The 12,500-nt window shown below is 33.9% G+C and overlaps 1 protein-coding gene across 2 annotated transcripts in view; it reads left to right on the top strand.

Moving 5' to 3' along the window:
* The window catches only part of LOC125037115 (serine hydroxymethyltransferase-like), a 14,602-nt gene that overhangs the window by 1,773 nt on the left and 329 nt on the right, over window positions 1-12,500 (top strand). The window contains exons 2-10 of one of the 2 annotated variants that reach the window (XM_047630128.1): window positions 437-563; window positions 2,846-2,964; window positions 5,488-5,663; window positions 6,460-6,642; window positions 7,432-7,644; window positions 8,298-8,470; window positions 9,109-9,283; window positions 11,554-11,670; window positions 12,137-12,500. The exon at window positions 12,137-12,500 is cut by the window's right edge and continues 329 nt beyond it. In XM_047630128.1, the coding sequence (XP_047486084.1) occupies window positions 465-563; window positions 2,846-2,964; window positions 5,488-5,663; window positions 6,460-6,642; window positions 7,432-7,644; window positions 8,298-8,470; window positions 9,109-9,283; window positions 11,554-11,670; window positions 12,137-12,300 (1,419 nt within the window). In that variant the 5' untranslated portion in view covers window positions 437-464 and the 3' untranslated portion in view covers window positions 12,301-12,500. The remainder of the gene's footprint in view (window positions 1-436; window positions 564-2,845; window positions 2,965-5,487; window positions 5,664-6,459; window positions 6,643-7,431; window positions 7,645-8,297; window positions 8,471-9,108; window positions 9,284-11,553; window positions 11,671-12,136) is intronic. The other variant, XM_047630127.1, reaches the window with a different exon arrangement.

Here is a 12,500-nt window from a genome sequence, read left to right as displayed (position 1 = left end):
ATTTATTCATTTATTTCATTGTGTTTCTCTTTGTAAAGATCAGTGACAGATTTTACTAGATATTCACTTACTGCTTATATATATTTATATATATATATATGTATATATATATATATATATATATATATATATATTTATATATATATATATACATACACACACACATACATACACACACAAATATATATATGTATATACATATGTATATATTTATATATATATATAAATATGTATATATTTATATATATATATAAATATGTATATATTTATATATATATATAAATATGTATATATTTATATATATATAAATATGTATATATTTATTTAAATACATATGTATATATTTAAAAAACCCAATAGGTAGTAAAAATTGGATCAATATTCCCAAGTTATAATTACAAAATGATCATCACATTAATCCTCAAATCCCCGGCAGAAATTCACCCGTCTCCCCCTCCTGCAGGATGAACGGCAACGCGCAGCCCCACACCACCGACTTCCCCCTGTGCAAGCCCCTGGTGGAAGATGATCCCGAGGTCTACGCAATCATCAGGAAGGAGAAGGTAAGGAGGGGGGAGATGCAGTAAGGGGTAGGGGGTGGGGTAGGGGTAGGGGGTAGGGGGTAGAGGGGCACGGTGAAAGGGGATTTGCTGAGGTGTTTTTGCTTTACTTTTTGATTTGTCGTTGTTTGCGGAATTTTAGTAGGATTGTGGAGAGTAGTGTTGGTGTTTGGGTGTTTTGTTATTTTTTGTTTTGTTATTAATCTTTTTTCCTTTATTTTTCATTTTGTTTATTTATTTATATTTTTTCCTAAGTCTTTAGAACGGGGGCGAACTCTTTGAAATCCATTTTCTTTGTTACTGAGTTTGTAGATATGCTGGTAAGACGATAGAAAAGTTTTTTTTAAGAAATGTATATATGAGAAAAAGAAACAAATTTTTTCTGTAATATGGAAATCCACATGAAATTTCCTGTAGTGATTATTCAAAATAGTACCACGTTGTACCCCAGCAAAGGCCAGCAAACCTGTACCATGCAATTTTGGCAAGAAAGAGCTTGGCCTGGTTCCATCAATTCTGTCTGCCCTGGGGATCAGACTCAGATCAGGAGAATTAGTGGAGCCAGACTTAGCATGTTCTTGCCCAGAGCCAGTTATTCTTTCATAGATAGTGATGGACTATGCCCTAAGACTGTTGATGAATAACGTTGAATGTTGATTTGCTGTTTTAATATCATGCAAAAATGTTTTGAGGCCAGCTTAGGTGCACCAAGCCGGGGGAGTGTAAATCTCATGCAAATGCAACAGCAGGCTTGATAATCGAAGTTGGCTGCTGGACTGGAGCGGAGTCTGGCCTGGGGAACCTGTGCTTGAATTGCCGGGGAAGTCGACAATCTCTCTTGCCAGAATGCAGTTGGTGGAGGCCGGTTTGCGTGCACCAGACCTTGGGGTGCAAAGGCCACTGCATCTTTGGACTAAGTTCTGTGAGCACAAGTTTGCAGACTTCGATAGGCGGCTGTGGCCCTACCGGTACTTTCTGAATACGTTTTTAGTATCCATTGGTGCTATGTTATAAATTCCTTAAGGTCATTATCTCGCTTTTATTTTCAATTTTGAGCTGCCGTACACAGTCTGACAATGGCATAGTGACAGGTGATTACTACCACTGCCACGCCATCAACGCTGTAGCAAAGGACAACAGATGTCCACCATGTATATTCTGGCAAGATATAGCATGAGTTGTTTCCTCATTTGGTGAGCTGCCAGGGAGGGCTGTAAATTCTCACACAAGAATATATACAATTGATTGACCTTACTTAGTGTTGCAGGTACAGAGGTCAGTGGCTGATGTGTGGGTGGGACTTGTAGACTAGTGCTGAGCATCTATATCTTCTGAATATTTACCCGATAAAAAGAGGTTCATAGGAAATTGTGCTTTCATTTGACAATTGTTGGTTTTATTATTGCTAGTAGTACAAATAGTACAACGATTTCATCATCTGTTTTGTCAGCCTGTCTTTAGGGCCAGAGTTTTGAAATGGATAAGGGAATTAAAAAACTCAAGATAAAATCTAGCTGGTGTTAATTAATATTACAGATATATTACATCTGTAGATACAAGTGTTCCAAATGGTAATGGAATTATGAGAGAATTTGCATTAGTATCAGAGGATTTTCGTGTTTGCTCTCCTCTTGTTTTTTTTATACTTATTTACACAGTATATATGCATTTTTTTGTTGTATTACCATAATATTTTAACCCCTATGAACTCCAAGCTTTTCAACATGTCTTCACCCAGCCATGAAAAGCTCTGATTTGCCAAGTTTTTGTTGCTTAATCTCAGCACACAAAAAACACACAAAGATCAGATTTTTTACCATATATAACAAGAAAATATGATTTTAAGCATTTTTCTAAGCATAATCACATATAATAATAAATACACACTCTTATAACAAGCTTTATCTCACATTATATATTATAGTACTGTACATTGTGCAGAGAGGAAAAGCTGGAGAGGGAAAATTTGGAAATTTAGCTGTATGAAATGTGCCATATAGCAACAAAATTCCTAATCCATACCTCAGTACATTCCATTCACAAGAAGAAAGAGGCAGGAAATACAAATGCATATAATTGGCAGAGAGCTTGGGGGGAGGCCCAAGGAAACGGTACCAATACATTATTGAAATGATTGAAAACAAAAAAAGGATTCAAGAATAATTACTCTATTCAAATCATCTGTTAATCATTTCTCTTCATATTATCAATACCAATTCATTCAGTCCAATGTTGTTCGGTCCTTTCGTCCGACCGGCCCTCATTCCTCTTCCCTCTGTCCACAGCGACGCCAGAGGCACGGGCTTGAGATGATTGCCTCGGAGAACTTTGCTTCGCGCGCAATCAACGACTGCCTCTCGTCCTGCCTCACTAACAAGTACTCGGAGGGCATGGTGGGGCAGAGGTGAGAGACGCAGCAGTGGGCTTTGTTTGTTGTTAGGTTTTATTAAAAAGAAAAAAAAGAAAGGTCAGATGTAAAAGAGAGAAATGTGTATAGGACATATATATATATATATATATATATATATATATATATATTTATATATATATATTTATATATATATATACACACACACACACAATTTTTTTCTTTTCTTTGTATTCTTTTTTCTTTTCATTTCTTTCCTTTCCTTTCCTTTCCTTTCCTTTCCTTTCCTTTCCTTTCCTTTCCTTTCCTTTCCTTTCCTTTCCTTTCCTTTCCTTTCCTTTCCTCTTTTTTTTTCTTATAATTTCTTTTTTTCATTTCTTTTCTTTTCTTCTTTCCTTTTTCTTTTCTTCCTACTTCTCTTTTTCTTTTCTTCCTACTTCTATTTTTTCTTGTTTTTTTCTTTCTCCTTTTCTTCTTTTCTTTTCTTTTCTTTTCTTTTCTTTTCTTCTCCTTTCTTTGTGTCTTTTCTTTCCTTTTCTTTCCTTTTCTTTCCTTTCCTTTCCTTTCCTTTCCTTTCCTTTTCTTTTCTTTTCTTTTCTTTTCTTTTCTTTTCTTTTCTTTTCTTTTCTTTCCTTTCCTTTCCTTTCCTTTCCTTTCCTTTCCTTTCCTTTCCTTTCCTTTCCTTTCCTTTCCTTTCCTTTCCTTTCCTTTCCTTTCCTTTCCTTTCCTTTCCTTTCCTTTCCTTTCCTTTCCTTTCTTTTCCTTTCTTTTCCTTTCTTTTCTTTTCCTTTCCTTTCCTTTCCTTTCCTTTCCTTTCCTTTCCTTTCCTTTCCTTTCCTTTCTTTTCCTTTCTTTTCCTTTCTTTTCCTTTCTTTTCCTTTCTTTTCCTTTCCTTTCCTTTCCTTTCCTTTCCTTTCCTTTCCTTTCCTTTCCTTTCCTTTCCTTTCCTTTCTTTTCCTTTCTTTTCCTTTCTTTTCCTTTCCTTTCCTTTCTCCTCCTCCTTCTCTTCTTTCTTCTTTCTTCTTCTTGTCTTTTTTTTTTTTTTATCTCCCTTCCTTTTTTTTTTCCTCCTTTCTTTTTTTTTCTTTCTCCTCTCTTCTTGTTCTTTCTTTACTTTCTCATTTCTTCTTTTCTTTTTCTTTCTCCTTCTTTTCTTTTCTTTTCTCCTTTTTTTTCTTTTCTCCTTTTTTTCTTTTCTCCTTTTTTTTCTTTTCTCCTTTTTTTTCTTTTCTCCTTTTTTTTTCTTTTCTCCTTTTTTTTTCTTTTCTCCTTTTTTTCTTTTCTTCTTTTTTTCTTTTCTCCTTTTTTTCTTTTCTCCTTTTTTTTCTTTTCTCCTTTTTTTTCTTTTCTCCTTTTTTTCTTTTCTCCTTTTTTTTCTTTTCTCCTTTTTTTTCTTTTCTCCTTTTTTTTCTTTTCTCCTTTTTTTCTTTTCTTCTTTTTTTCTTTTCTTTTTCCTTTGTTATATTCATTTTTTTCTCATTTCTTCTCTTTTTCTTTCTCCTTCTTTTCTTTTCTCTTTCTCCCTTCTTTTGTGTTTTGTGTGTTTTGTTTCTCTATCCCTTCTTTTATTTTATTTTATTTCTCCCTCTTTTTTTATTTTATTCTATTTCTTCCTCTTCTTTTATTTTATTCTATTTCTCCCTTCTTTTATTTTATTCTATTTCTCCCTCTTTTTTTTATTTTATTCTATTTCTTCCTCTTCTTTTATTTTATTCTATTTCTCCCTCTTCTTTTATTTTAATCTATTTCTCCCTTTTCTTTTATTTTATTCTATTTCTCCCTCTTTTTTTTATTTTATTCTATTTCTTCCTCTTCTTTTATTTTATTCTATTTCTCCCTCTTCTTTTATTTTAATCTATTTCTCCCTCTTTTTTTTATTTTATTCTATTTCTTCCTCTTCTTTTATTTTATTCTATTCCTCCCTCTTCTTTCTTTCTCTTTTTTTCTTTTCTTTTTCTCCCTTCTTTTACTGTTTTGTTTCTCTATCTCCCTTCTTTTATTTTATTTTATTTCTCCCTCTTCTTTTATTTTATTGTTCCTCCCTCTTCTTTTATTTTATTCTATTTCTCCCTCTTCTTTTATTTTATTATATTTCTCTCTTCTTCTTTTATTGTATTCTATCTTTCCCTCTTTTTTTATTTTATTCTATTTCTCCCTCTTCTTTTTTTTTATTTTATTTCTTCCTCTTCTTTTATTTTATTCTCTTTCTTCCTCTTCTTTTATTTTATTCTCTTTCTTCCTCTTCCTTTATTTTATTCTATTTCTCCCTTCTTCTTCATGGCATTTTAAATTGGTTTTGTGTAAATTTCTTTTTGATAAGTTGATTGATTTATTTTTTTAATGTTTTTTTAATTTTTTAATTTTTTATACAAAGTTTTTAAGGATTTAAGATGTGTCCATATTTTATGAATATTCTTGAATAGGTTGCATCATATGCCAGAGTTTTATGCAATAAGATATTTTAATAGAGAATAATGCAATAATTTTGTGACACATTTATAATATGCCGTATTTTTTAGCATTTGCTTCTCAATAACTAAAATCTCGCTGTCGTAACAGGTACTATGGTGGAAACGAGTTCATTGACGAGGTCGAAAAGCTGTGCCAGGAACGTTCCCTCAAGACCTTTGGCCTCGACCCTGCGAAGTGGGGTGTCAACGTTCAACCGTATTCAGGCTCTCCGGCCAACTTCGCTGTCTACACCGCTCTTGTCGAACCCCATGGCCGGATTATGGGTCAGTGGGCTTTTTTTTTTCTTCTTCTCTCTTGCTTTTTCTTTTTTTTTTTTTCTTTTTTTTCTGTTTTGCATTTATATGTATATATTTTTTTATTTTTTGTAAATCTTTTATTTGATATTCCTCATTCATAGGGAATGTCTTGAAATTGATTTTATTGGTCGGGAGCATGTCAAATGATTTTTTAAATTCTTTTCATTATTATTATTTTTATTCACTTTTTTCACATTCTCTCTTTAGACTATATGGTTTATTAGCCTATAGAAAACCACACTCCAAAAGCTGGGAAGAATGTTTTTTTAATTATTATTATTATTTTTCGACACTTATTTTCATATCTTATCTTTAGACTACATATTTTATGTTGCCCTACATCAAACCACATTTTAAAAGATGGAAAGAATGTTGACAGCATAATACAACACCCTCATGGAACTCAACGCAGGTTATCTTTAAGAATATATTCCTAATTAGTGTCATAACCATTAAATAAGTGTAAAAGAACATTAGGCTACTAAGGGTAAATTAGTGAACAGTGGTTGAGGTTTCTTTAAAAAAAGAAAGGCAAAATAGTATTGATAAAGTTATTTGAAAGCACAAAAAAGTAAGAAATAGAATGGGAAGCTTATGATTAGATTGCACGTGACAACATAGCAACACCCTTGTGCGTTTTGACGGTAGATTTCGTATACTTTGCAGGTTATCTATTAGAAATTAGTCCTTAATGGTATTTAAGAAGCAGAGGAATTACGTCATTTCAATAAGTATAACCCATACCTTGTTCCTCCCCCTTCAGGTCTGGACTTGCCCGACGGCGGCCACCTGACCCACGGCTTCTACACCGCGACCAAGAAGGTGTCAGCCACCTCCATCTTCTTCGAGTCGATGCCGTACAAGATCAACGTCGAGACCGAGCTGATCGACTACGACAAGCTGCAGGAGACAGCCAAACTCTTCAAGCCCAAGTTGATCATTGCAGGTGAGGGCGGCCGGACGGGAAAGAGAGAGAGACCTGAACGGGGGGTTTTCGGTTCAGATCGAGGCATCTGTTTTCGTTGGGTTTATTTGTTTTGAGGATTGCCTGTGAACAGTCCACTATGTTTTCTTTCATTATTATTGTTTTTGTTTTTTTGTTAGATCGTTCAACAAGTGTGTAGTTATGAAGGAGTCAAGTGCCAGGTCTCTAAACTCCCCTATTAGGAAAAGAGTTTTATTTTTATTATTTTTGTTATTGGGAACAATATTATAATATCAATAATGATAATGATAATAATAATCAAAATGATGATGAAATTACTAATGATGGTAAAGATATTAAAAATTAAAAATCACTTGTGAGGTGTTCCTAGTATCTGACCCTCGGTGACATCTCACTCAAATTGTTCTTGTGTAAAAGAAGAGATAATAAAGTAGATCCTTAAAGGACAGCGCACGTACCCAGTGTCATTGGGTTAAATTTTGCAAAAGTCCAAGATGAGGAAGGTCATCTGGTAGTGGTTCTTCCTGTAGAATTAAGTTTTTTGAAAGAATACATTGTCCTTGTCAGCGAGGAAATTTGCGACCATCATATTTGTATTTATTCAGGGGTTTATTTTAAGGATTTCTGGAATGGATTAATCAAAAGTTGAGGTGCATGCCTTTTGAAAGGGTTAAGGTCTGGGGAATTCCCTCCAGAATTTATGAAAAGGAATATTGTATTCCATTTAGTTAATTGTAAATAACTCGGAAATTCTGGGGAAAAAATGAATCCTTTACACCCTTTCTGTAGGTGTGAGCTGCTACCCTCGGCATCTGGACTACAAGAAATTCCGCGAGATCTGCGACGAGAACGGGTCGCTGTTGATGGCTGATATGTCCCATGTGAGTGGCCTCGTAGCGACTGGCCTGACCACCAACCCCTTCGAGTACTGCGACATTGTCACCTCAACCACTCACAAGACTCTCCGTGGCCCTCGCAGTGGAATCATTTTCTACAGGAGAGGTAAGTTAACTTGATTTAGATTTTATTTGAGTTGAAGATGTATTTAATGGATTCTATTTAATTATGTATTTAATTATTTTCTGGGAATTTTGTAAGAGGATTATTACATTTGATAATGACATATTGCACGTTCAACACTAATTTGCAAATTACAGTATTATTTTGGACTAGAAATACTTTATCTTTAGACTGGTAACAGAAGACAGTACTGTATTAATACTAAAAAATCATATTCTTAGTGATAATTGTTTCAAGTCAAATTTAGAAAAATGTGACTTTAACTGAAATTATATTGAGGGAAGCTCAAATACATTTTCCATTATTTACTACCTTTTGCATCATCACTATGGAGTTAGACTGAATATTGTTGCCATTTCAAATAAACTTGACTTGATGACAGGCAATATAATGTAAAAAAGCCTTTTTAGTGCTGACATTCCTATCAGTCAGTTTAAGAGCCTTGTGTCCACCGCTGAATGACAAGTGTAGGCTAATGAAAGTATTAAATGAGGTTGTGTTGGCTGTATATGTTTGCAGTAAGATGTTTTTCTGATAAGGATCATTTCCTGGTAATAACCCACTACAGGCCAACAAAAGGAGAAAACCTCCATTGTAAATAACACAGATCATCAAGACCACCTCTTTTTACCCAGGTCAGAAGGGTGTCGACAAGACCGGGAAGCCCATTATGTACGACTACGAAGACAAAATCAACCAAGCTGTGTTCCCTGGACTACAGGGTGGCCCCCACAACCATCAGATTGCTGGCATCGCTGTGGCTATGAGGCAGGCTGCCGAACCCTCTTTCAAGGAGTACCAACAGCAGGTTTGTTGATGCTTCTGTTTTGTTTCCAATCAATTTAATCGAACTCTCTGTAACGTCTTCGTCAATGTGCATAGCTTCCTGCACTATTCCACATACTGAGAACGGGATTTGACAACAGTTAACCAGTGACCACCTTGTATAAACAATTTATTTGATTATGTAATCTATATAAGATTATAACAACAGAAATAGTCTATGGAGATGTAAATTTGTATGTCTGAATATATTTGTGTGTGCTCATCATCATTCTTTGGTTTATACAGCAGATTAAAGAGATGTTTTGCACAACAAAGTGGTGTTCACTAACAGGGATTAGGCTGTATTTCACACATTAATTTAAAAGTTGGAATTCCAATGTGGAATAACTTGCTATACTCTGAGAGACCAAATGGTTGCGATAACAGACCCTACTAAACCCATAAAGCAGATAGAAATAAAAAAGATCCTTGGAAGTATGCCTGTATATGCATACCTCACTTTTTTGGGGAGTGTGAATGAAAATGTGTGAAGAATAAGAGAGGGTACTGTCATATATTATTATTATTATTATTATTATTATTATTATTATTATTATTATTATTATTATTATTATATGTTTTTTCCAACTCCTATTTCACTTTTCTAAAACCTTTCTGTAGGTGATAAAGAATGCCCAAGCCCTGGCCAAGGGACTGCAGGAGAAGGGCTACAAGATCGTCACAGGAGGTACAGACAACCACTTGGTGTGGGTGAACATGCGCACCGTCGGGCTCTCGGGAGGAAAGGCAGAGAAGATCCTGGAGGAGGTGTCCATTGCCTGTAACAAGAACACAGGTGAGGGGACTGGTTTCGGTTATTGTGAAGTCAGGCACATGTGTTTATGCATGTGTACTTGTATGAGTCTCTAGTCTAGTGTATTTGTGGGAGTAACAAAGAGAGCTTGTATGTGGGTACAAGTGTGGGTGTTTGTGAGTGTGTGCATCTTGGTGGTGGTTCATGTGAGTGTATTGTATAGTGGCCTAAATAATGGACTGGATACTGAGTGAGCATTTGTGTATTTGTTGTGAATGAATTTTAATTTTGAGATCAGACTAGTTGTAATTCTTTTATACTATCATTCTAAACAGGGGACAGGGCTAGAAAATAATATCAAGAGAATGTAATGTTATCTTTTCTCAGATACCATTTAAGATAATTACATATTTCAATTCAGTGTAAGGAGATATTATCTGTTATCTGCAGTTCAGTCATAATCAAGAATGCATTTTTAGACTAAAAGCATATTCTTCTTATCATAAAATCCATTTGGCAACATAAATGTTCAGCCTTATGAGTGAGAGTTAACCTTTTAGTTATGTGAACCATATAGAGGAACATTTTTAGGCACTGTTCTGGTTCTGGAGTAAAATTACTTTGAATGATATAAGATTAGCTGGGAAAGTATAGAATAAAAGTGCTGGATGTTATTATTGTTGTTGTTGTTGTTGTTGTTGTTGTTGTTGTTGTTGTTGTTGTTGTTGTTATTATTAATATTGTTGTTATTATTATTATTATTATTAATATTGTTGTTATTATTATTATTATTATTAATATTGTTATTAATATTATTATTATTAATATTATTATTATTAATATTATTATTATTGATATTATTAATATTGATATTATTAATATTGATATTATTAATATTATTATTATTAATATTATTATTATTAATATTATTATTATTGATATTATTATTATTGTTATTAATATTGATATTATTAATATTATTAATATTATTATTATTAATATTATTATTATTAATATTATTATTATTAATATTATTATTATTAATATTATTATTATTAATATTATTAATATTATTATTATTAATATTATTATTATTAATATTATTATTATTAATATTATTATTATTAATATTATTATTATTATTATTATTATTATTATTATTATTATTATTATTATTATTATTATTATTATTATTATTATTATTATTATTATTGTTATTACCATTATTAAAATGTAATAATTATTACTGTTATTCTTCAAAAATTTGCTCAATGGGGTAAACAGGTTAGATGAGGTTGGCCTAGTATTTGCATTTAGCCCGAGCATTTATACAGCCATCTGTGTTAAACCCAAATCCCAAACAATTGCGCATGCATTTGGAAACAGTGTGTCTGTAGAGTATGGGAGTTACTCTTTGCTCCCCCCATTATACATTGGAGACAGAATTAAAAGTAACTTGACATTAACAGGGGTCCATGCTAAGTGTGGGAAATGATAGAATTGTTAATTTTCAAATTTTCTGCTTATGTTTCACAAAAGAGGGAGGGGGGGGGGGGGGGGAGAATGAGAGATCAGTTGGACCTGAAAATCTTCGCTGCAGTAGTCATGCAAACTCACCCGTCCCTAGATCAGCGTTTTTCAACCTTTTTTACCCCTGAAGCACTCTTAGGGTTATTTCCATGTCTAGGAACCCTTTCATAAAAAGATCGGCCTCTTATTTTCTTGCTGTACCAGTCGCTGGCTGCGGTGTATTTGGCGTCTCGTGATTCCATAAAAGGGTGGAAGTAGGAAAAGAGTAAAATCTTGGGGTTACAAAAAATATTGTAGTTTTTTCAATTAATCTTGATGGTTTTTGGAAGCAGCATGTTCATTTCAGATAGAATGTGTATCTGCTTAAAGTAGGAGTTATTCTATATTTTTTCATTACTATTATTGTTTATTATCATTCTTTTTATTGTTGTTATTGTTATATTATTACTGTTACTATTATTTTTGTTATTGTTATTATTATTATATTATTACTGTTGTTGTTATCATTATACTATTATTATTACAGTCATTACTATTATTGTTATTATTATTATAATTATAATTATAATGATTGCTCCTACTAATACTGTTCCTTTTACTATTATGTGTTATTTGTTATTTTTTATATTTTTGTTTTATTCTATATATTTTTCACTCAAATTTTCATGTAAGATAAGTATAGCCAAAGTAAACAGACTGCGTCAAAGTGACCAGCTATAGTAGTGGCAGGAAGCTGCAATGTAATTATTTGTTTAGTGAAATCCCCGTGGTTGTTTTGACAGTTCCTGGTGACAAATCTGCCCTGAATCCAAGTGGCATCCGGCTGGGCACACCTGCTCTCACCACCAGAGGACTGAAGGAGGCGGAGATGGAACAGGTCGTTGCTTTTATTGACGAGAGTAAGTGGAGGTTGCTTGGAATTTCTTTAAGCATAGATCAGTTACCAGAAATGTATGTTCATGCACATACGCACTTGCTCGCTCACTCACACACACATTGTAGTTTTCTGTACATGTACTTAAATTTTCTCTCTCTCTCACTCTCACTCTCACTCTCACTCTCACTCTCACTCTCACTCTCACTCTCACTCTCACTCTCACTCTCACTCTCACTCTCTCTCTCTCTCTCTCTCTCTCTCTCTCTCTCACTCTCACTCTCACTCTCACTCACTCTCACTCACTCAGTGCTGTAGTTTTCTGTACATGTACTTAAATTTTCTCTCTCTCTCTCTCTCTCTCTCTCTCTCTCTCTCTCTCTCTCTCTCTCTCTCTCTCTCTCTCTCTCTCTCTCTCTCTCTCTCTCACTCACTCACTCACTCACTCACTCAGTGCTCTATGTGAACTTCATCAAACCCTCCCTTTCCAGGCTTCAAGATTGCTCAGGACATTCAAGTGAAGTCAGGACCAAAGCTGGTGGACTTCAATCGTGTGCTGGGAGACGCAGAGTTCAAGGAACGCATCATCTCTTTGCGAGAGAAGGTGGAGGCATTCGCAGGCACTTTCCCCCTGCCCGGCCTAGAGGACATTTAAACAGGATGTATTTGCGAGAATCAGCCAGCGTTGATGGTTTTGAGAGGAAGGGAAAACGAGTGGAAATTCCTTGTGACCCAATCTGTCTTCCGGTGTTTTTGATCGAATCTTTGCAGAAATCGAAGTTCTTTCAGCGATATTTTGCTAACTTAGAGAAAAGTAGGTTAAAAGAGATGTGTATATTTTTTTAAAGATTCTTG

The sequence above is a fragment of the Penaeus chinensis genome, chromosome 22 (genome assembly GCF_019202785.1).
Source record: "Penaeus chinensis breed Huanghai No. 1 chromosome 22, ASM1920278v2, whole genome shotgun sequence".
NCBI lineage: Eukaryota > Metazoa > Arthropoda > Malacostraca > Decapoda > Penaeidae > Penaeus > Penaeus chinensis.
Note: the sequence above shows the minus strand (reverse complement) of the source record. Positions and strands in the feature narration are given on the sequence as shown.